The 25,338-nt window shown below is 41.5% G+C and overlaps 1 protein-coding gene across 1 annotated transcript; it reads right to left on the minus strand.

Moving 5' to 3' along the window:
* Positions 1–216: 216 nt before the first annotated feature.
* On the minus strand, positions 217–12,983 carry dnd1 (DND microRNA-mediated repression inhibitor 1). The gene is made up of 5 exons (XM_070962835.1): positions 12,960–12,983; positions 11,808–11,913; positions 10,635–10,960; positions 10,220–10,352; positions 217–770 (listed from the first exon to the last, which is right to left on the minus strand). The coding sequence occupies exons 1-5, from the start codon at positions 12,981–12,983 to the stop codon at positions 217–219; spliced, it is 1,143 nt and encodes a 380-aa protein (XP_070818936.1).
* Positions 12,984–25,338: the final 12,355 nt, after the last annotated feature.

Genomic DNA, 25,338 nt, shown 5'->3' on the forward strand with positions numbered 1-25,338 from the left:
TCCAACACTAACTCAATAAAAACATGCATAAAACAAACCACAGAAGTGCAAACAAGACTAACAAGTCTACTTATAAAAGCATGCAGAACACAAACTACATATAAGATCGAACATCTTTTTTTTTTTTTTTTTTTTTTTTTTTTTTAGGAAAAAACATCAACAAAACAGAGCCTGAAACGGTGCTGTAGGTGAACTCTATGCTATTTGATAAGCTTGTTAGTGGCCAAGCTGGTTACTGTTGACCCTCTGCAGGATCTGCTGGGCCACAGCCCGCTGAGCTTCCTCCAGTGTGGTGCTGACAGTGGGTCCTGGCAATATCATAACCACCCCTTCAAAAGCCATGGTTATCCCGGGGATACACACCTTATAGTTAAAGCAGAGGAATCCATCATTCCCGGTATGGCTGCAGTACATCTCATACAGTGGGCGGCCAAACCCAGTTGCCTCACACAGCTTACGCAGGAGCATCACAGGAGATGCTGATGATGCTGCAGACATTAGATGGCCCTGAGAGGAAGAGGTGGCGGTGGAGCAGCTGGAAGGGGGAAGGTGCTGCAGGGCAGTGGGTCCTCCCACTGCTCTGCAGAAACCTGGAGGGATGGATGGAGGGCGGAGCTGGTGAGGAGGCAGGACAGATGGCTGTGGAGAGTTGAGGATGTGGTGCGACGGCTTCCCAGATGATTTCTGTGGAAGCTGTGGCTTGTCTGGACTCGGCTTCAGTGCTGCCTGCCACTTGACTGAGACGGCCAATTCAAACTTCTTGTTGAATGCTGGAGACAAAAGGAAAGTACAGCAGTAAGGACTAAACTATTTCATACAGCAGGAGAGGAGGACAGGAATAATTCTTTAAATCCCTTTTGTTGACAATGCATATGAATTCTCTCATTTCAAAGAATAATTATAATGAGAAAACACCAACAGGTCATTTTCAAGATAGAGATGTGGGTGTGGTTACACTCGAAAAGAACTGACATGGCAAAGTGTTTATGGCAGTTACAAATGGCCACACTTGAAGGCAAAGTGAAAAAACATCTTGCAAATGACAAAAAACACACCAAATATTTTTTAATGTAAACACAGCATTTAATGTCCAATTCCAAGTAATGAATCAAAGCAGCTGTAAGCGCCAAACAGTTGAGAACAGAAAACAATGGTGCAGCTGATGATGTCTGTTTGCAACTTCAGTGTTTCTATATGTCACTGATTCTTCTTCTTCTTCTTCTTACCTTTATTTAACCAGGAAGTCCCATTGAGATTCTAAATCTCTTTTAGAAGAGAGACCTGGCCAAGGTGGCAGCCAGTCACAACATATTAAGATGCAACAAATAGGACATATTAAACAAACCCCCCCCAAAAAAACAAACAAACAAACAAACAAACAAACAAACAAACAAAAAAAACCTATTAAACATAGTGGACCTCTCAGGAAAAAGAAGCACATGTCTCCATCACCACATTCTTTATGATGCCCTTAAATGTATTAATTGATATGAGTGTTTCTAATCCAAGATCTTTCTGGAGATTATTCCCAGCCCATGGGGCACAGTAGGAAAATGCAGTTTTCCCCAAATCAGTTAAAACCCGGGGTACATTGAAAAGTAACCACTTGGAGGAGCATAGCTGGTAACTAACAGAGCTGACACAGAGAAGGTTACAGAGGTAGGCTGGAAGTTTGCCCAATATTGCTTTATAAATGAAAATGTACCAGTGCTGTTGCCTGCGAATAGTCAGTGATGTCCAACCTACAAGATCATAAAGAATGCAGTTGTGAGTGAGGGACTTTGCATTTGTAATGAATCGTAAAGATGCATGATACACTGAATCAAGATTATGTAAGATGGAGGAAGCTGCATGCATATATAATATGTCACCGTAATCAATCACAGACAAAAAAGTGGCCTGCAAAAGTTTTCTCTCAGCACTGAAAGTAAAACAAGACTTGTTTCTAAAATAAAAGCCAATCTTCACTTTAAGCTTACTGACTAAAGTTGTAATATGTCCTTTAAATGAAAGCTTGTCATCTATCCATATACCCAGGTACTTGTACGAGGGAACCCTTTCAACGGATTTACCTTCAGATGTGAAAATGCCAAAATCACCAGGCAAATGTGACCGAGCTATTGTGAAGACAATAAACTTTGTTTTCCAAGTGTTTAAAACCAATTTTAAGCTCAGCAATGAAGTTTGTAATGACTGAAATGAAGCCTGAAGTTCTTGCACTGCCCCTCGTATGGAGGGAGCATGGTTGTGAATAATTGTATCATCAGCATATAAATGTATTTTTGCTTGAATGTCTTTACCCGGATCATTTATAAAGATAGAAAACAAAATAGGCCCCAAAATGGATCCTTGGGGAACACCTTTAGTTATCTTAAGAAATTCAGATTTGTGGCCCTCTGCATAGACACACTGAGTACGATCTGTGAAATAATTTTGGAACCACTTCACAGCCTTGGGACTGAAACCAATAGATCTTAATTTGTTTAGTAGCAGTCCATGTTCAACTGAATCAAATGCCTTAGAGAGATAAACAAATAAAGCAGCGTAGTGCTGTTTTCTGTCCAAGGCATTAATGATATCATTGGTCACAATTGTAGCCGCAGTGATAGTGCTATGGCCAGTTCTAAAACCTGACTGAAAATCATTTAAAATATTTTCAGCAGCTAAGAACTATTTTAACTGTAAATTTATGAAGGATCCATGGATCTTAGCCAGGACTGACAGTTTGGAGATTGGACGGTAATTATTCAACTCTGCAGGGTCTCCACCTTTTAGTAGAAGGAGAACATAGGCAGCTTTCCAAATTTTTGGGATGGAATTGGAGAGAAGACTCAAGTTAAAAATATGAGTGACTGGCTCAGCAATAATATCAGCTGCCATCTTTAAGAGATGGATCCAGATTGTCTGGACCCGCAGACTTTTTGTGAGCAATGTCTCTCAGAGCCTGTAAAACTTGTAAAACTGAAAGAGGTTTGAAATCAAACCGATCCAAATTTCCATCAGCTGCTGAAATGGCAGAACATGTTACAGATGTGTTGACATTTTGATGATCAAATATGGACAAAGCCTGAATGAAATGTTCGTTAAACTGATTGACTATGGCAGCTTTGTCTTTATTTCATATGGGTTCTGGGTTTGATCTTAACACAGCTGTTTGGTCACATGATCAGTCCTGACTACAAACTTAAGTCTAAAACAGTTGGGACGCTGTGTAAAACATCAATAAAACACAAACAGATAATTTGCTAATCCTTTTAGACATATACTTAATAGAAAACAGATAATATATTGAATGTTTGACCTCATCAACTTCATTGATTTTTGTAAATATGTTTATTCTGAATTTGATGTTAGCAACACGTTTCAAACAAGCTGGGACAGCAGCAACTAAAGATTGTTTAGTACCAGTTCAGTTAACATAACGTTATCTTTCAAGCTCAAGTAACCATATATATATATTTTTTACAGTGTAATGTCAGACTATCCATGATGGTAGGGATGCTAAATGCACACAACTGAACTAATGACTCAAATGCATAGCTTTCATTTGATAAGTCAAAAGAATAGACTTATGGAAGGATAGAGAGTAACATCAGACATTTGTATGACCAATAAGGTCTTGGTTTTAAAAGCTTGATCGCACTCTGAGGATTATGAAGCACAGTGTCCTGGTTGTGTTTACAAGGCACATGAATTGCTACCCCTCTTTAACAGGAATTTTAACTGTCATTTCAACTGTCTTTAAGACAGATCATTCATCATTCAATTGCAGGAGCATTTATACAAAACATTTTATTTCAGATTATTTTAAATCACAAATTCCTCATGCAGGTGGCTGGCTCCCTCCCGACATCTTGTTTAAAACTTCCAAAATTAAAAAGTATTCATGGTAATGTCAACGAAAATGAAAAGGAGCTCTGAACTCAACTCAATCAACTCAACCTTATTAAGCTGGAACAAGCACATATAGAAATGATTTGTGCATCAGAATCATTTCAGGGCTGTAAAGAGAAAAACAGGTGGGAAGCTACAGAGGAGGGGAAACTGTTGAGACACTTATTTGTACAAATTAATTCAGTTATAACGAAAAGCTAAGGTAAAGCTCTCAATGAATTAAAGATTAGAAAAATTAAAATTAGAAATTAAATTTCTGCCAGGTGCGTATCCGCATGTAACTCATATTTGCTCTGCCCTCCACTTGTGTCCAATCCCCACCAGCCGTGTTTCAGAAGTAGAGCTTTTGTCAACACAAGTCAGCAAAACTCTGTGCTCAGATGCTGTTTATTTGGTCATTTTCGCTTGTTTTTTGTGCTTCTACCATGGGTTAAGTAAGCTTTGTAGTTAAATGGTTTCTTTTTCGTCTCCTGCTGTGTTCAGTGCAAAGCATTGAACCACTATTGTTCTTCTGTGCGCTTCTTCTTCTTCCGTACAAATTTTGATTCGCTACTAGTCCTACAGTTTTGAGAGCACCCAGGCGAATTATTTATCAAAACGTGCGGCTCGATCGGACTCGGTGTGCTATTATTTTTCTCGATAGAATACGAAAAAATCCCATAAGAAATGAATGGGACGAGCAGAAAAATGCGACAAAATCTCCCCCTTTTTCAAAGAACTACTGCTCCGGCATACTTTCACCTAGAGATGCCATTCCAATTTTAAAACGTAGACACAAGTCTCGTGTATTGGTGTATTAAGTCTTGTTTTGATAGGTCGTATAGTTTTTGAGCAGTCGCCGTTCAATAACCGTGAGCGTTTTGAAAGAAATTGTGAGTTTATAATGGGTGTGTATTGCACGGAATGTTCGCGCTAGAGTGGAGGGGATTAACTGCCAGAGTGGAGAGAAGCTCTGAAAATTGTCTGAAACTTTCGTATTTTCACGCTCCTCCAAAGCACAAATTTCACTCTAAGTGCATGAAAATCTCCAAGGTTGTAGTGCCGCTTGTGCTGATTCTCACGATGTGCCTGGCTAAGCGATAGGACTTACGGTTTTTGAGTTCTCAGCCTCTAAGTGAGGAGAGCGCCTCTGACCTTGCCCATTAGGTCCAATACAAATCAAAAATGGGAGAGACAGAAACCAGCCATTTTTTAACTCGCTGTAAAATCCGCATTTTTGAGCCCAGCGAAAAAAGAAAGTGATCAGAGTGTACAGCAAAGCCTTGCAGCTCTCATGGTGAAGAAATTTCGGCAATAGGAGTTTTGGTGTCGGCGTGAGAAGCGTTTGTTCGGGGGGTGCAGAGGCCAAATTCAGACGTTTCTCAGACTCTCCCAGAGCCAAAGTGGCTCGTCACCATGGTGACCGGTGGCCTGATCTGAAGTTGCCGTGGCAACTTCCGAGCCTAAGTGCCTCTCCCACACACACACATATGTAGCTTTAGCTGCAGCTGTGCAGGTGATTCAAATGAGCAGCTCCTCATTAAGCTCTGCAGTGGCTTGCTAACCAGCCACAGCAAAGCCTGTTACTGGTGAGTTTGAAATGTAATGAGTGATGTTGGCCTGTTAGCATTAGCCACAATGCTAACATGCTAATGCTAACATGCTAACTTAGGCTAAAATGATTGTTAAAGGCATTCTAATGGTGGTTCAGATGTTTTTAATATGATATTTGACATGCTAATGTAGGCATGCTAATGCTAACATGCTAACATAGGTTACAGTTTTTCACAGTTCTTAACACACATTTCTCAAAACACTAACGGATTCCTTCAAATTGTACACACAAACCTGAAAACCTCACATACAAAATGCTAAACCTGACACTCCCTTTTCAAGATGACTCTTTGCCATCAAATCTCTTAACTGTTCACAAAATGGAACTTGTGTTCTCATTTGGTACACACAGCCACATTCTCGAATGACACACACATACGAGTCAATTGATACACACAGCTCAGCAATTGCTGCACACTACCAAGCATTCACAGCACACTGAAGTGCAAAATTGAAAACCCAATTATAGAAATGCAACACCCAATGTGAATGGCAATGACTCATGAGAATTACCCATTTTTCCTTTTGGAAAATGTCTGTGTAGGCCCACTTCTTCAAACATAAAATATCACACAAGTATGCAGCAAATCATTGTTTTATTTACAGTGTTTCAGTGCTCTGCCCTGCGATCGGCTGGCGACCGGTCCAGGGTGTACCCCGCCTCTCGCCCGTTGACAGCCGAGATAGCCTCCGGCCCCCCGCGCCCCCCGAAAGGGATAAGTGGCACAGAAAATGGATGGATGGATGGATGTTTCAGTGCACAAGAAAATGTACGTTTAAAAAAAAATAAATTAAAAAAAATCAAAAGGTTACACTTTTGCCTCAAACATGCCCACCCCCCTCCTCCCCTTTCACAGGAGGAATTAGACAACATCAAGTCTCCTGTCTCTATCTGGCCAGAGGGCCTCATCCACGTCACAGAAGGTCTCTCAAGGCACCTCTGGAAAAATCATCTTGAGTGCCTCATGAAGCCTTGACCTGTGGTGAGGCCTCAGCAGAGACGTCACCACAGGCCTCCTCCATGGCCTGCAGCAGTGGGACCTGGCCCTGGGGGTTTCTTTCATAAACCTTCAACCTCCAAGCGGAAAAGAATTCCTCAATGGGGTTTAGGAAAGGGGAATAAGGGGGGAGGTAAAGTACAGAAAATCCTCTCTAATGCTCAGACCATGATTCAGAAACATGGTCAACAATAGTGGCCCGGATCTGATTGGAAATTATTGCTCTCCTCCTCCTTTCTCCTCCTCTTCCTTGTCCCACTCTTCCTCCTCCTTGCCCCACTCTTCCTCCTCCTTGTCCCACTCTTCCTCCTCCTTGTCCTCCTTGTCCCACTCTTCCTCTTCCTTGTCCTCCTCGTCCTCCTCCTCTTCCTCCTCTCACTCTTACCCCTCTCATTCTCTGGTTGTTGTTCTCCATTGTTCAATGCTCACCAAACAAAGCAGAGGCTCAAGGCCCTTTTATGCTACAGTTCTCCTGATTGCAAATTGCTCACCTGACCTGGGTGTTCAGAGCTTTGCATAACTGTGTGTTGTGGGTTGATGCTTTGAGATTTGGGGTGTGTGTGCAACAACTGACCATTGTGTGTACAGCTTTGACAACAAGGTGATGTGTAATTGACATCAGAGTGTAAAGAAGGAAAGTCAGAGTCTAATGCAGATAAGGGAGTGTTTAGATGTGGCAAATTGGGCCGAGCAATTGGTACTTGAAGTGAGGGTTTTGCAAACTGTGCCAAATTATCGATTGTTGTGGGTTAAGAACCGTGAAAAACTGTAAAATGATTGTTAAAGGCATTCTAATGGTGGTTCAGATGTTTTTAATGTGTTATTTGACATGCTAATGTTAGCATGCTAATGCTAACATGCTAACATACATTAAAATGATTGGTAAAGGCATTCTAATGGTGTTTGAGACCTTCTCAATGTGTTTTTTGATATGCTAATGTCAGCTTAGCATTGTCGCTGATGCTGAAATTGGGTCCTATGAACGGGTTTGACGATTGATATCGGGTTGCCGTGTTAATATGATAGCACTAGGCACGCGCACGGCCCGGTGTTTGCGCACTGTATCACTTTCCAAATTTCCCGCCGAGGGGAATTTGTCTAGTTGTGTTTATTGTTGATGTATGATCAGGAGTCTGCACGAGGTGTTTTATTTTGCAACTGTACTGTATCTCTACACTATTCCTGTGTCTGACTTCCTGTCTGGCTCGATCTGCTCTGTGCAGATTGACGCATCAGCCATCAAAAATATACTTGCCATGTATTCTCCACGGAGCAGATTGTAGAACACTTCTGAAGAAGAGGTGCGTGGTGGAAATGCACTCATTGGCTAGAATGGCAGCGATCAGCTTTATCATATCGTTGCTGTCCGATAAAAAGCACGTATCTCCAAAACTCGTTTTTTTCAGGAGCATGAAAAAAGTGTTTTACTCGTCAATTAACTTACAAATTAAACCCAAAACACAGTAATTAGACACACTTAGGACTCGAAATGAAAACCTATAGTTACACGGTGATTAGCAACCCGTTTAGTATTTTAATTGGATTTACGTGCGCTGTTGTGAGTGACATTGGACATACGTGTTTTTTAAATAATGCGTTCCAATGATGTCCGGTCATTTATGAGCCTCGAGTCTCCCGTTCATGTCCCACTAAATCCGTAAACTATTGATAGCAGGCTATCCTACATTTCCACATAGCACATTACCCTAATCTAAGATTTTTTTGGTATTTTGTGTTGAAATCAGATTAGTCCATATAGGCGAAGAGTCATCTAATACTGTATTAACGCACATGCATCAGTCTGACTCGGTTCAAGGAAATCACAGAGTTTATCGTCTATCCCTTGCTTAAAACCTAACGTTATTTACCCAAAGATATCATCTAAACCCCTGTCATAATTTCTCTGTTCCTGCGTAACACTGGACCACACAAATTACTGCAGAAACTTACCTTTCGGCCTACGTGTATCGGTGGGCTATTAAGATGCTTTGTTACAAGAAACGGTGCAGTGTTTCCTCCTGAACAGATACATTTGGCATCGCTCGATGCAAGGACAACATTAGCCTAGCGTTAGATGCTATAATAAGTCTGCCAAGTACTGACGGTATACAGTCTGTGTTTACGGACATGACAAATCATCTGATATACAGGCTAAGGTTAGCTAGCGGTTAGCCCTCAGGATTGAGTTGTACAGAACGAAAATATGTGAAATACTACGTGCAAATGACAATCGTGAATGTCTGTTAACTAGTTGAAAACTTGAACACAGTTGTCATACAATAGATTACGCGCATTGATGGACACTTCTGACACCCAATGGAGATACGTGTTAAATATATGATGTAATAAAACGTCTTTCCATTGGTCACTTGGATCCCCAATGCTACCTGTTGCCGGGGGAGAATGTGAATATTCCTTAGCCAATGGAAAGTCAAAATCGTTAAAAGTGGAGATACGTGTTTTTTATCGGACAGCGACGATATGTATCATGGATGGAACACGAATGTTACAAAGCCCGGTAGAAATTGGGGCTACAAATGAACCTATAGGAATCAAGGGACACTGTGATCTGAGCTGCAACCAAAACACTGGCAACAGGAGTGCAAAGCTAAGAATGTGGTACAACAGGCAAAACAACCTTGCTGGAACAAGGCATCTGCACTAGAGAGGCAGAATTTGGTTGTGGCTGAGGTCTGCTGACAAGGAGTCGAGTAGGTGTGCCAAGGCTGTGTCATAAGATAAACAGGGCCAATGGATTACTGTGAAATAACGGAACCTCAGCTCTTCAGCTGAGGTTATGGGAGATAGAGTCATGAAGGACAAGTTTCCTCATTCAAACTTGCCCCAAAAAATCTCAACCAATGGCTGGTCAAAGATTAATAATTCACCTTGTGTTCAACACCAGCTACACTTGGACACATCCTCACTGTGTGTAAAGTGAGCCTTTCCCAAGGATGGGAGACACAGTGGAGTGCTCAAGTGCCTGGCAGTGACTATGGAAAGCACAAGAAAAAACAATAATGCCTTGCTGTCCTGAAAAACCTCCCTAGCTGCAGGTTACTGACAACAAAAGATTCTGCCAAGGACCATGTTTGAACAGCTGGAGATAGCCTGGACTGGCAGATGTGGGCCAAAACTTTACGGCTCCATCATCCATCATCATCCTGTGGTCCAACTCTCAGCACATGGTGTACTTTGTGGAGCTCAGAGTCCCTTGGGAGGATGCTGTACAGGGAGCCTCTGAAAGAAAGAAACTGTGACATACAGAGCTTGCAGTGGAGGCAGAGCAGCAGGGCTGGAGAGCAAACACCTGCCCAGTAGAGGTTGGATGTTAGGGTTTTGTGGCAACCTCTTCTGTAAGACTGATGAGGGACCCCAGGCTTCATCAGGCCATCAAGGAAAAATGAGAAACAGGTGGCAGAGCATAGTAGCCAGTGCCTCTGGCTTACGAGGAATGACCCCAGCTGGTCTCCCAAATGGGCAGGTCAGGCAGATGTAGAGGAGTGTGGTTCTGGTAGGCCAGAACGCACCACTGAGCCTACTGGCGGCATTGTGCATCAGTCAGTGAAACGCTGATAAAAGTAGAAGCCCACTTGCTAACCCCAATGACGAGTCTGCCCAGCCTTTCCCAACACTGGAGTAATGTAGGTGAGTGCTTAGGCCTCCCATCACCACCAGGAGCATATTTTCAGCTATACACTGATCCCATGTATCAGTACATCTCCAGCACGTACCTTCCACTAGCATCTTCTTGGCCATAGCAGCAGCATGGTGAGAGGAAAAGACGACTGTAGCAGACACGCCCTCTATACCAGGTCCAGACTTCAGGGACACTCTCTCAACCCCTTCTATCAGTGTACGCAGCACCTGCAAGCAAACATTAGTTACAAAGATAATTTTTACGGAACATTTATTTGCATAGCAGGGACAGTAATCTAACGTTGTCTGGTTATATTTCTGTTTAAAGTAGCCTGTAGCACCCTTTCCTATAAGCGCTAAACCTTTATGGGAGGGCAGTAGATGTTGTTTAGAGAGCACAGGTCTCTGTTGATATTTCTTTCACTTTCACAGTTTTCTTTCACTTCAGTTAAAAAAATTGACAAAATACCAAAAACATGTTTCAGTCATAATAGGCCACTGCTAATGTACCTGCAGTAGGTCCTCTTGCTTGGTGGCGGCTGGCAGGCCTCCGATACAGACATGTCTCTTCTCTGTGCTGTGGCGGACAGAGAGGCGCAAACCGGGCTCCAGCATGTGACCGTGCAGCAGGCGGATGGCACTGGTAGCTACAGCTGGTGAGCCATATTTGGCATAGGCAAAGCCGCGGTTCTGCCCACTGAAGTTCATCATGAGCCGGAACTCCCACAGGGGCCCCACAGAGCTGAACAGGGGGATCAACAGATCCTCATAGGCATCCCGTGGGATCTGGCTGATGAAGACCTCACAGCGGGCTCCTGGGGTAGGGCCATCCCACACTGACAGCAGAATGGAGAAAAGATGGAAGTGGGTGATGTTGCCTGATTATCTGTTATATTTATCACTCGGTGTCATTTTAAGATTTTCATTAAAGGACAAGGCTGGAGTTATTTGATCTTTTTATACTCTGTAACAATCCACCTGGAGAGACAAAAGTCAACAAATAATTGATCTTACTAGCAAGTACTGTCTGCGTAGCCACAGCCTGATATAGTCTGTGTGTGTTAAAGACTACCAGTATCAACATATTTTACAGCTGCTTTGGCTCACGACTTGAGTTTACAAACTGTCTCGTGAACCTTCTGCGCCTGAAGCCCACAATAAAAACTAGAATGACTTTTTAAAGAAATATGATATATCCATAACAAGTAGTAAAGTAACCGAAGCTTGAAACAGATGTTGGATGTTTTTCCAAAGGAGCACCATGACCAGGGATCAAACCGTGACTATAACTTCTATAACCTATAACTTCTATCCCTCTATCATCAAACACTGTATCTCTTTACATTTATTTTAGATTTAATACAACAAAAATTGCAGTCATTTTCTGCCCAACATAAAACCAAGATGACACACTACAAATGTTTTTGGTCACTTCTGTTCTGTTATTACTCTCAGAATTCTTAGGCTTTTCTATAATTTACATCACTGTAAATGTGAATTTTCTGCCATTTTCAATTATTGTTTGTCATTGATAGACCAAATTAAGTAATAGTAAAAATAATAAGGATAATGGACAATGACATTCATCCTTTGTTGCAGTCCTAATTTCCCTGGTTGTGTATCTGTGCTTTCACTGTAGTGTTGTATAAAGGCAGTGTGTTGCAGCAGAGCAGCCTCCCTCACCCTCAGGTGGTCCTCCATACTTCCTCTGGCCGTTAACTTGAGTTAACTTTATATTGGTTGTTTTCAGCCAGGTTTCCAGCTCCCGCACTCGCTCAACATTCAGCATCTGAGGGGGAAACAAAGTTGGAAAGCTCACGGGCAAACAGGACCTTTCCAACTCCTACTGACAGGATCAACGTCTGTCCAAGTCAAGCATAATTCAGTAGATTATAGCTGGTTGTATATATTATTAGCTCTATCGGCATTTAAAATCAGACATCACCCTGCTTTTTGGTCATTGTTGTTTGTTATTCCCGCTCAGTAGCCATTGAGCTGCACCTGTTTCACTACAGTGAACACTTTACTGCTTATATTACTGTTCAAAAATGGTCTTGTGGTCCACTATACCCTGGACTACAATTCCCTCCATATCTAGCCACACAAATTCAACTGGTTAACACAAGTGTTCTGCATTAAGGCTAATCAAGTGTTCTCTCTTCTATCCAGCAGCATTCACAGGCTGCCTGTTCATTCCTAGAAGGCTGCCTCTGTGCCAAAGCTTGCTCATTAAAAAAGATTTGAGCAGATTGGAGTGTGCTGATGCCTTTTCCAGCCTGTTTCTACTGCTGTCAAACTTGGTGCCATCGGTGTGAGATAATGCACAACTAGATTTAAGTGTTCACCCTGCAACAAGGTTTCACATACCTACACAGAGCACAGAGTAGACAGAATGGTAGAAAAACATTTCAAATATCTAAAACATGATGATTTACTTTAGAAATTAGTAGTTTTGTAGTTTAGTAGTTCTAACAGGCCTATAATATTGTCGCGTTCACCTATGATGGAATTAGTGGAAGGCAGGGCTCAACCAAGCAGTAATTACTGCAGGGAAAAACAAGGGGAAAAAGAAAAAAATGTCATTAACGCAAATAAAACATGCTAGGAAAATTATTTTTGGAGTGCACAAACCACCGCAAGAACACTTGGCGCAATGTTGCCAACGAGTGTTTACAAACAGCTCGTGAGGCACAAACACTCTAAGGACTTGGTCGAAGGTGAAGAGCTGCTGCTGCTCAGACGCACCAGGCCAAGCTTTTCGTTTATTTCAGGGGCCAATAACTTTCTGAACAACCACATTTAAAAAAGGCACAAAGTCCAGCGCTGAAAACTTACCTGGATCTGCTGGCTTTCCATCATCTCCGCCGTCTCTGTGTCCACGCGCCCCTGACGCCGCTCTGTCTCCTCTGATCGCACCTGCAGCGCACGAGCCTATTGGGCAGCAAATCAAGGAGCGAATATGCACAAGACCTTTCAGGCGAAAAAACCCGTTATTTTAAAAAACGACATTACAGACAGAAAGTCATTTCACTGTGATCATCAACTCACGTGTGTGTGTTTTCACTGACACGCGCTATTCTGCACAAATGTTAGGAGAGACCTCAGCGTGATTTGACTTTGACCGGAAGTCAGGACCAACGCAACACACAGGTGTGTCAAAGCAACACCACGGCATGAAATTCAGTTGTTTACATCATTCTTGTTTTATTACACATGTCCAACACTGTCCTTGTTAGTTTCAAACATGTCCTTTATAATAATAAAAAATATTACATTTCATTTTCTATTTCAATGTTCAGTTTCAACATTTTCCACCAGTATGACCTGTTAGAAATCTGCAGGGGACCAGGAACACAAGAGACCGTGCACCCACACTTCCACAGGCGAGGACAAGCCAAGACGATCGGTCTCAATAGAAAACTTTGGATTGTTTCTTCTTTGTTCCCTGAAAGCAGATTTTGGTGTGTAGGTCTCGTCAAATAGAGCGCTTTATGGGAAAGGTAACTTCTCACATTCCTTCTCGCACAAGGCAATCATCTCACAAGGACAAGGGAATGACTTAATAACTAAAAGATCGTGAGTTGAAATAAAATGGGTCAGTGTTGACTTCTGGTTTCAAACAGGACATGAACAGCGCCGGCCTGGTAAATCCATCCTACCTTCCTCCAAATGCAGACTTTCCTCATCTCTATACACTGCAACACCTGAGCTGACCACTAGAGGTCGCAGCCCGACAATGCATTCAAATATGGGCCTTAACAAAAATGCTTTAAAAGAAAAGATTACCTGAGCATCCCTCGCAGGCATTGCTTGTCCATGTCAAAACAATACAACACTAGATACAATGAAAATTGCACCTTTTGGTGCTTGTTTTTATCTGCTGAGACAGAAGCAGGTTTCAAACAGAGTTCATTTTCTCTTCTGCCACTCATTCACATCACAGCACAGCCTGTGGCTGTGAAGAAGCTGTGAGCCAGCTTCTCTAAGCTCTGCTCTGTTTTGAAGGACTGGATCTGATGGATTTATCTGAAAGGGGAATTCCACCAAATGTGTTGTATGAAGACTTTTGTGTCTCAGAGGGAGATGTGTGAAGTCTGACACATGTCCTCAAGTGATGTCACTTGAGTCAGCATCAGTTCTGAAGACTGAAAGTCAGAAAAAAAACTGTTGCAATGAGTTTACCAGTCCTCCAGGCTACATCAGCATCTTGCATAGCACACCCAAATCTCCAACTGAACTGTTGCATTGTGGGTAATGTTGACTCCTGGTGCTGCTGCACTGATTTTGGTCCTTTTTGAACTGCCCATCATTAGTCAGACAATAGAACTGAAAAGCTAAATAGTGCAGTACTCTTATAAAGAGTAATAATCCTGAATTACATTGTACATTTACATGTACTGTACTTACATTGTACATTTTTCATAAAATCACACATGATCACATGATATTCATGCATTTCAGTGCCTTACATGCAGGGGAAATTTGAGAGCAGGGTTGGGCTGCACGGTGGCGCAGCAGGTAGTGCGTGTGCCTCACAGCAACAAGGTTGCCGGTTTGATACCCGGATCGGGCTTTTCTGTGTGAAGTTTGCATGTTCTTCCCGTGCATGCGTGGGTTCTCTCCGGGCACTCCGGCTTCCTCCCACAGACCAAAAACATGCTCATTAGGTTAAAATGTACTGTAACTGTAAAATTGCCCCTAGGTGAGTGTGTGTGTGTGTGAATGGTTGTTTGTTTGTGCTCCTGTGATCGACTGGTGACCGGTCCAGGGTGTACCCCGCCTCTCGCCCATTGATGGCTGGGAACCCCGAAAGGGATACGCAGTATAGAAAATGGATGGATGGATGGAGAGCAGGGTCTCATGCACACAAAATAACCCTCGCCCCTTATTTTCCAGTGACGGTAGCAGTATATATATAATGGATGTGACCTTTGACCATCTCATGTAATGGGTGTAGAATTCCACAAGGTGTCAGTGTTGGATAATATCTAGAGTGGGAAACTGCTACCAGACAAACTACATGACACACAAGGAACATATTCTGTAGTAAACCATCTAAAAACATTGTGAAGTAGAGGGTTTCTTTGCCAGCACTTCATGTCATTAAAGTTCTTACTGCATCATGAACAATATTTACACGGAATAAATGTTGCCTTTGCAATAATGCAATTCTTTGTGGTATTTGAAAACTCCAGATGTAAGACGATTTTAATGACGTCAACCAGAAATGTCTCCATTCGCTGTGCACTTAATCCAGTTGTATGGGCTGAATAAAAGTCACACCTATCATCAAAAAAAGAAGCGTCTCACTAGAAAAGTACATAAGTTAATTTAGATCAAGTCATTCAGTGATCAGCTCACACCTGGTTTACACCTGGTGTGATACGTTTGTTGATCATTAATGCATACCTGCATACCTGAACTTTATACAGCCTCTAATAACTGACTGAAAGGGTTAAAAAAAAAGCCACATTAGAAAACAACATCTAAAACACGAGAAGGAAAAATGGTTTCCAGTATGAAGATAAACAGGATGTAAGACAGGAAAAACAGGAAAAACTGTTACAGTTGTACTCAAAAATAATCCATGATCTCATGAATTTGGTGTTTTACAGTAGAGCTGACCACAGTGGAAAACAGTTGTGGAATTCTGTAATGTTGAGCTCATAATTCAGAGCAAACAGATATGATACTGGACAGGACATGTACTGGGTGTTTGTGACCATGTTCCTGTAACACCCTCACATGTTTATGTTTGAGCTATGAAAAAGTACATAAAAACCTCATAATGTAAAAAGATGCTCAGTCCTCTTCATGCTGTAGTTCTTACATACCATTCTAGCTCTCTTGCAAACTAAAATACATAGTGCTTTTACATTTGTTCAACTCAAGCAGGAAAATACTAAGTAATGCCCCTGTGTTCCAAACTGTTTCTGGATTACCTATTACACCAAACAATCAATGTAAAATATGTGGTAATACAAATGGATTCAGGTAATTGCCAGTACGGAAATAACACATTGGTCATTTCTTTTGTGAAAGGCTGTGCTTGTTGTCCTGTTTTTGTTTTTTGTTTTTTTTTTTCATTTGTATGCAGACATATTGTGTATTCACTTTGCTTATATCTTCCCTAAAGCACATATATTTCTCCTTTTGTTCAGTTGTGTTTGGAAATGTTGTGGTTTTTGTTTCAAACTAAAAGTAGTGGGATCCGTCCATCCGTCCATTGTCAGGGGCATCCTAGCAGTTTGTTTGCTACTTGATCTGCAGCTAAAACTGGGAGGTGTGGTTAGGAAATGAAAATAAAACAATAATATCTCAGTAAAATCCAGTGGCCTGGTTTTCAAAGCAGGCTTCATGTGTTAGCCAGCTGACCACTTCATGTGACTCATCTTTCAGTTTTAGAAAGACGACTTAGGTTCAAATTCAGTTATGTTGCCCTGGTAACCAGAGCCAATGTATAAAGTGGAAATGGAGTCATCATTGCTACAGGATCCCAACATGGACAAAAATACTGCATTCACATTTAAGGTACAGTGTGTGTGTGAGCAGCCTTTCCTTTAAAAAGAGGACCGTCTGCACAGTTAAGTTCCCAGCAGACTTTTCTAACTTTATTTCTGTCATCTTCAAGTTTTCTTTTGTTATTTATCATTTCACACAGTCTGCAGTGTTTCCTCTTCATCAACAGTAGAAGCAGCAGCATTATACACTGTGCAGCTAACATGATGAAGAAATGCTGTTATATATTTATTCATCATATTTTTCCCCTCATACAACAAGAACAGAAATCACTGCCATCCATTACTTTTCCATTCTAGGCTGTTTAATTTGTACCAAATCATAACTGTGTATTAAAGCTTACCAAAACTCCCATTTAAACACATTTTTTGAATTATTTGATTACTGTGTTATTTTCTATGATTTGCTGTTGCAAGACCACATTTTCTCACAGAAATCAACAGTTTCATCTCATCTCTAAAATGCTCTTCTGGATTAGTTGCATATGATTGGCTGTTAGCTACAAACCCAGTTACTTTCATGTGCACAGGCTTAGAATTGGATTGTTATCCTGGAGTTGAAAAAAACAAAAACTTGGTAACCAGCTTTGTAGCATAGAAATGACACACAGGGTGCAGAGTGTACCTTACTTGTTGCCAATGTGGTCTGACTTGTGTCTGCCAAACATCAAGGCCTGAGTGCACTGGCATTCCCTCACAATGCAGCCCCATCACAGCTCCTGTTAAACAGGTGAAACATGCCATCAGCTGCATACGAGTGGTGATATGGAGAAAAACTAAACATGCCAACAGAAAACATTTTGGATATAGGAACTATATACTGTCACTCCACAGAAGAGACTTCTTATAAAACCAATAAGTACAAAACTCCTTTCTTTGCCAAACCTGTAAATCTGTGTCAACTCATGTATAATCTCAGCATGGTATACATTTTTATCATCTTTTAATAGAGTGTGGATTGCAAAAACTCAGAAATCTCTCCTGTACTGTATGGGCAATAGTCTTATATAAAGAATATTATGTGTTTTATGTATGTGCTATCGCAGTTTATTTTGGGGTGATGATATAACCATTGTTCACATGAATGCCTGATAAAGACCTTGTAGACTAAAATGACAATTCTTGGGAATGTGCAAAATTCCATGTGGAGACTGCATCTCCTATTCCTCTGGACACCATGCTGCTTTTGTACTGCACTTTTACACACTGTCCATCTTTGTCGCAACAAACTTTGTGCCTGACTGCGCTGAACTCCTGGCTAATCCAAACATAGGCGGGAGGTGGAGTGTGGGTGGTGCTGAGGTGGGTCAAATGAAGCTTGGTTGTTGAACCCCAGTGGCTAGCTGTCACTCAAAGCAACCATAAAGCTTAACTTAAGCCTCAATTTATTTCAAACAAGTGATTTATATAAAAACTCACTTGTCATGAATGGGAAATTAGCTATAGAGACTAAAATAGTTTTTTATACCATACTGTGAACATGTTTATATCCGCTGTAAAGTTGGGCATTTTGATGTGGGGGTCGCTCTTGCAACTGTTTTTTGGCACTTCATTTTTCAGCCCCAGAAATTCCTGCTATTAGGTTTATATTGACATAATCTGAAATGTGTCAGTTCAATTATATTTTATTGAGAAGTGCTTTAACTCATTTTAAATTTAATTAATTTACATATATGAGGGAGCAAAATAAGAGAAACACCTCTAAATATAATGCAGTCTAGTACAACAATGCCATGGTCTCAATTCAAAAACACAGAACTGAACTAACACCTGTGACATTGTCTGACAGTTGTTTTGGGTGGCATTAGTACAGGTACTGTACAGGTGTACTTAATAAAGTGGCCACTGAGTGTACACTAAACCATAAACTTAAATAAACACTTATATGGTAATATAAATGCAATATGGTGAGTACAAACAGCAGAGGTTTGAAGGTGAGGACGTCTGTTTTCTAAGTGGAGTTTTGTCTCTATGTGCTGCCGTATGTGTTGTGCTGCCCGTCGCAGGATGAAGTACAGGTGTCTGGCATGGATAGAGGACTGCTGCTTTGTCAGCGACACAAACATTATTTTCAGATGGCAAAACGCTGCATTATACAGTATCTTATAGGGAAAGCAAAATGCTGCCATACCGCTGACTTTGATTTTCAGCTGAGCTATTTGTTTTAGTTACAAGCCATTTCTCTCCGCCTGTGTGTGTGTGTGTGTGTGTGTGTGTGTGTGTGTGTGTGTGTGTGTGTGTGTGTGCGCGCACACGTGTGTGTGTCTGGTCTACCTTTCACCCACTCGTGCTGCACAAATACACACACCCCCACTCCTCTGACAGAAGCTGGACCTGAGAGAGCCATGATTTCACCTGAAGTATCAACATGTTAGAAAGAGAATTTTGAATGATTTTTAATTTTGGATCAGAAACTTTGCATCTCTAATCAGATCACATGGTTATGCAGTAGATCCTTCAAAGATGAGTCAAACATTTTGGGAAATCTGGTTCGCTGTATTGCCCACAGTCAGATGAGAAGGTGAATATCAGTTTCATCTCTGTACACCCAGAACAAGTTTAGCTTATCTTAACACAAAGACTTAGAGCAGGGGGAAACTGCTCGCCTATCAAAAGTGAGCAAATACAAGTTTAAACAACTCCAAACTGTCTTCTTTACAGTACATTCTGTATTTCATGCACTGAACATATGTAGACAATCTAAAAACTACATATTTCATAGCAGTTATTCTGTGTTTTGCACTTAATCTAAAGCACTCTGTCGCAATAGTGGTGGCTGTCACGTTTGAATGCTGTTATGATTGCATGAAGTTCAAGTGGCTCTTTGATGAACTGGTTGGTAGCTTCTTAGCTGGCCAAAAAAAAAAAAAAGAGGACATTGGTGATGACAATATACTTTTACTTACAGAACCAGACACTTACCATTTAAACAAACAAGATATAATGTCTTTTTATAAGTGAGCTTGTCAGTTGCTGGTCAGTAGATTTTGTTTTCTTTGGACTCAGCCAGACTAGCTGTTTCCCTGTTTGCAGTCTTTGTGCTATGCTAAGCTAACTGGCAGCTGTAGCTTCCCATTCAACAGACAGATATGAGAGTGCTATCAATCACTCCACCAGAAAGCCAAGAGACATATTTCCCAAAATGTCAATATATTCCTTTAACTAACATTGGAAATGCTATTTTTACAGCATGATGTTGCTACATTTACCAAAGTAAAGTCGAAATCAGACATACTGTCTGTATGTTTTTACAGAAACTAAAATGCAAAACTGGTACTAACTGATTCTGATCCACATACTTAAATCTGTATTTTCTAATCATGTATATAAAACACTTCAGGTTATCTGCACGCACACGCACACACACACGCACACACGCACGCACACACACACACACACACACACACACACACACACACACACACACACACACACACACACACACACACACACACACTAAATCAAATGGCACATGTGCTGGGCTGTGGGCCCTTGCGATCGCTGTCTTGCAGTGACCATGTGGTGAGACAGGCAGTGCTATCTGAGAGGCTGCACTGAGAGAGGAAGGTCTCCCACTGTTCATTCAACTCCCCGTCACATCTGCACATCAAGGCTCACACCGCTCCCGCAGCCTGGCTTCAGCTGGTAAAAAAGTCCGTTTACTCATGTCTCAAATGTTTTATTCAGTAACCACCGTCTGTGCTTGACAGTTTGTGTATGTTGGTTTCTTGTTTTTCCATCCTTGTGAGGACCAGCTTGAAAACATTTTGGACACTCCTCGCTTCTTAAAGGGTTTAGTTCAGGATTAGGCCCTGCGTTTAGAGTCAGGATTAGGGGATATGACTGAAATAAGTTTAGCAGTAGGATCTGAGTTCAGGTTTAGGTAAGAATGAGGAAGTATAGTTTCAATTACTATCATTATTTAACAAGAGCAGTCAAAATCAAAGCCAGCAGACAGAGAAAGAGGAATAACAAAAAAAAGCATTAAAATACTTTCAGAAAGATCCAGTAAACATGTGCTCCTTAATTAAGCTCATTTGCTTGCACAATTACATCACAGCAAAAAGTGTACAATACACAAATAGATGAATATGTCCAAAGAAATAAGGAAAGCCATGGGGGCTCATATAAGATCTTTCTCAATATGAGTGGAATTTCCAAAACAATCAAGTATAATGGTTCTGTTTTAGCGGCAAGTAGAGCCTCCAGATCCCAAAATCTCCCCTTAGCCCACTGTTGATGTTCTGACACTCAGCACAGTTCACTGGCTGCCTGGAAGGGAGGAAATCAATCTACAAACATATGGTATGGTTTGGAGAATGGTTGGCAGTAAATAGGCTGTTTATAGTTTATGGGCAAAAAAAAAAATGGAAAAGCATGATGGTCGTTCAACACTACTTCAGACTGTGCTGTGTCCAGCCAGTGTAGAACTTTGTAACAGCCAACTTTTGTCCTGTAAACAACCAGGCTGGGTTACCAAAAGGGCAACATGCCTTGCGCCAAAACTCTAGGAGCCACAAATTCAGCCTTATTGTGTCTCTCCATATTTGAAAAATTTAATGGAAATTTTCCAGAGGAGTATGCAACATTAAATCACTATATCAACTGAGAAAGTAGGGCCTTGGAGGAGAGTTCTCCAGCGAGTCAGTATTGTATGTTGTGCTTTCCCAAAGTTGATGGACTTGCAAAAGACAGATTAAGAAAAGGATGGTCAACATGGATGCAACACAAGATATCCTGACTTAAAGACCCTTATATTAGACAAACACCACTGGTGCCTGCACTTCCCATAATGCAACTCTCTGGTAGACTCTCCCTGACAGCTGAATGTCCATGTGATTCAAACTCCATGCCCACAGTTTGTAATGCAGACTGTCTGACAATTTGAAATGTTGAAATAGTAAATTTCCCGGGCTCGGTATCAATAAAGTCTTATCTTCAACCCAATCCAAGACTACCCTGATGACATCACTACGACATCATTTGGGTTAATAGCTGTTAAGCTATTAGCAAACACATCTTGTCATCAGTTTGCACAGTTGTTATCAGCGGAGGTCACAACCCTCCCCTGCACACTATAAAGTGTTTTTAAACAGATTTGCTCTGCTGCTTCTGTTGCACTTGTACGAATTTTGATTTGAACCTTTGTGGTTACAATTTTTTTCTTCACTGTTACAAACCCACTTGTCAAAAGGAGTTGCAATTGCTTGACGCACAGGTCTGCATGATGTATTGTTGAGATTTAGAAGGTGCCCTATAATCTCTAGTATGGTCTAAAGTGCTTTTAGGGTACGTCCAGCTCCTGATTTAAGTTTAATGGAATATAATCAGGACACAAAGTAAGGTGAAAGGCATTCAGGGGTTGAATTTAGCCTTTTGACTAATTGTGGGTGTGTTTTGGGTGTAATATGAATTCAACCAATCAGTGTCACCTCTCAGTCCCTTTAAAATCCAGGTGTGCCTGCACCTGATGCATTTCCATTTAAATTGCACATTTGGCAAATTGGTGAGGCAAGGTTTTATACTGATCAGCTGAAAGTGGGCCAGCAGACATCTACAGGCATGGGAGGGGGTAGCAGTAAGCATGTACTTGTCTTCTGGCATTATCAGAACTATGAACAATGCCGAAAGTGGCATAATGATTTCAAGAGCTCACCACTCACCCAAAACATCAAGTGGAAATGGGAGGAGCACCACCTACTAAGGTGACTGAGGATCTGACTTCAACACTCTGTGCCAAGAGCATTGAGGGATTTGGGGGAACGGAGGTGCACACTCAATGATAACTACAAATCAGTGAAAGTGACATCTACATGTCCTTTGACTCTGCAGAGGGGGAAAACGAGAGGAGGAAGAAAGTGACACTGAGCACAGGCAGATCAAGAGGACGGGCAAAAAAAAAACCATCATCAAGGTTGAGAGGAGAGATGAGTGGACCTAGATCACAAGGGAACATCATTCGGCCAGAGGACCACCCATTGCTGGAAATCCAGCATGGTGGAGAGGTACTAGAGTGGAACTTGGTGGAGAGTTTGCTATGTGAACACCCAGTGAGGTGTTGCTGCAGCTCCTCGGACGGATCACTGAAGCAGTTGAGCTCCTCGTTCCTTCAACACCTCCTCCTCCGACCAAACGATGTCCTCTATCCACCCGATACATCACAGGCTGACAGCCCCCTGCTGCTGCTGGTGGAAGAAGACCACCAGTTTAACATAGTGTTCACCAATATCATGCAAAACATTATAGTTTTATATTAGTGCTGTCAGGCGATTAAAAAAAATAATCTAATTAATTACAGGATTTGTAATTAATTAATCTAATTAATCGCATTTTAATCTCATATCTGCTAAAGGTCCCCAAATAAAGAATTTGAATTCCAGGACATTACAATTCACGGACATTCACATTACAGCTGGTGAATTCTTTTCATCACTGTAGTTCTCGACGGTAGCTGGAAATTAGGGTCAGATGACGCTATCTGAAACGCCTCTTTTAGGCCCTCGTCTTCCACGATTGAAATCGGCCTGCAATCAGCAGCAACCCACTTTGTGATTGAGTTTGTCAGTTTTTCTGTCGTGGCTTTGCTCATTCGTTTTCCTAACTCAGCAAGTGTGGGTTGGCGGAGTGAGCTCATGGTAGCACTAGCGGCACTAGCAGCAACTACATGTTTACATGTGGCATTTAAATGATAATTCAGGCTGGAGCTACTACGGTGATAGGAAAATTCTTTTTTACACAAGGTACAAATCACTGCGTTCTTGTTAATAGTCCCGTCTTTGTTCTTTTTATAAATAAACTTGCCATTCAAAGGTCCAAGTAGGCTTGCCTCGCTCTCCGGTGTCGCATCCATGTCTGTTGTCACCCTGCTTTTGACTAGTGGCGCAGGTAATATGCGACCTGCCACTGCAGCCTACGGGTCACTCAAAGGGCCAAATTTAATATGCTTGCGCATTGACTTGCCACTCATGATTGATTTTTATTATTTAGAGCGCGTTAATTTGCAGCGTAATTAATTAATCTAATTAACGCGTTAAACTGACAGCCCTAGTTTTTCATTAGTTTTTATTTTTATTTCCTTTGAATTTCAGTTTTCAGTTTATTTTAGTCTAGTTTTAAATTTCCAGTTTGCTCATTTCAGTTCAGTTTTATTATTTAAAAATGTTTAGTTTCAGTTTAGCTTTTATTGCTTAAACTCATTTGTGCAGACATTGTGTTGGCAAATTGACAGAGACTAAAACTAAAGACGTTTCATTTACGTTTTTTAATTTCTCCATTTATTGTAACTGTTTTTGTAAGTGCACGTTTGTTAGATTGTCAAGTTAGTTTTCTTCTTTCTAAAGTCAAGATTGTGCATATTTGGGTTCATTGGCACCAGAGCACAGAGTTCCTATGGGTCCTCAGTTATGTCCAACAGAAATGATGCATGGCAATTTTATGCAACACACAAAGAATGCACGTCCTTGTGAGGGCTGTATTGTAATGCTCCACCTGACGTATCCAAGCATCTGAACTGCATTTTCAGCAATCCATATGTTCTTTCCATTACAGCATGGGCTTTCATGTGTTATCTATTGTAGGAAATTGCACCGGGGGGGTCCCCATGCAGGAAGAGTTGGCCAGCATAAAAGACTGTGATCATAAGGTAATATGTACAACCTTACATGTTGCATTGCAAATCACCAGGATGTTGATGGAATGGGTTCTCTTACATTTCACAGATATCAGAGCGTTCTGTGATGGTGAAAGAAGTTGCATGTGCGTGCAATGTATGGCACCCAGGACCCCGAGGAAACCAGTTTTCCCCATACTCAGCTTGATGTAACTGTGTGTATGGCCGAACTTGTGGTAGATGGTGGCCTCCAATAGAACTCTGAGGATGCTGGAATGACCCACTTGCAAACGAAAGCAGTAGAGTAGTGATACTGACAGCAGCAGGGAGTGCTGGCATTAGTCTCCAAATCATCCGACAGGAGACTGCAAATGTCTGTTGCAACCTTCTGGACTAAGCCACATTTCGAGCGGCACTCGTCTTCGCTGAGGGACAGGTATGTGGTCCTTGGTCAGTGGACCCTCTACCTCTCAATTATCTGTCCCATCAACAACTCTTTGTTTACATTTGAGCAAATGCGCAGATATCAACTGAGGACGAGGAGTGCTGCTGTGCAGTTAATTATCTCAGACTAGCTACCTATTCTCTACGTCCACATATGAAATAAACTGCACTGAAAGTTGCTTGCTTTCTTAAAAGCAAATCGTTTTGAATTGAAACTCCATTAAGCTTCTGAAAATGACGAGCCATCTCAAAAAACACTTAACTAGTAGACTGACACTCTGTTTATGCTAAGTGAAGCAGACAGCACACACACAGGTTTTAAATAGTGCTTTCACACGCAGTTGTTGCAGTTTGGCATTTTTCACAGTTAAGCCTGTTAATCATTAGCAGTCACAGCAGAGAGAAGGAGGTAAGTGTCTTTTGATTTTATGAAGAGCATGAACACATTCATGTGTCCTTGAAGAACCTGCAGAGAGCGAAACACTGTGACAAAACAGCCCCAGCGGGAGCACCTCTGTGCCGCTTGTAGTTCCTCAGGTGATCAGTGTTAGTGATACAAGTAGTTATGCTCTGCTGTGGAAATCAAAAATGGGCATTTAATATGTTTGTGCGTGTGTGCAAGTGAGGTCACAAGTGTGTGTAA

The sequence above is a fragment of the Chaetodon trifascialis genome, chromosome 5, assembly GCF_039877785.1.
Source record: "Chaetodon trifascialis isolate fChaTrf1 chromosome 5, fChaTrf1.hap1, whole genome shotgun sequence".
NCBI lineage: Eukaryota > Metazoa > Chordata > Actinopteri > Chaetodontiformes > Chaetodontidae > Chaetodon > Chaetodon trifascialis.

Bases quoted from the DNA above. Each gene is read 5' to 3' on its own strand.
- dnd1 (XM_070962835.1), bottom strand. From the start codon at position 12,983: ATGATGGAAAGCCAGCAGATCCAG. The intron at 10,961-11,807 runs GTGAGGGAGGCT...TTCTGCTGTCAG, and splicing joins GTATGGAGGACCACCTGAGG to TGTGGGATGGCCCTACCCCA. The intron at 10,353-10,634 runs GTACATTAGCAG...GTTTGCTTGCAG, and splicing joins AGCAAGAGGACCTACTGCAG to GTGCTGCGTACACTGATAGA.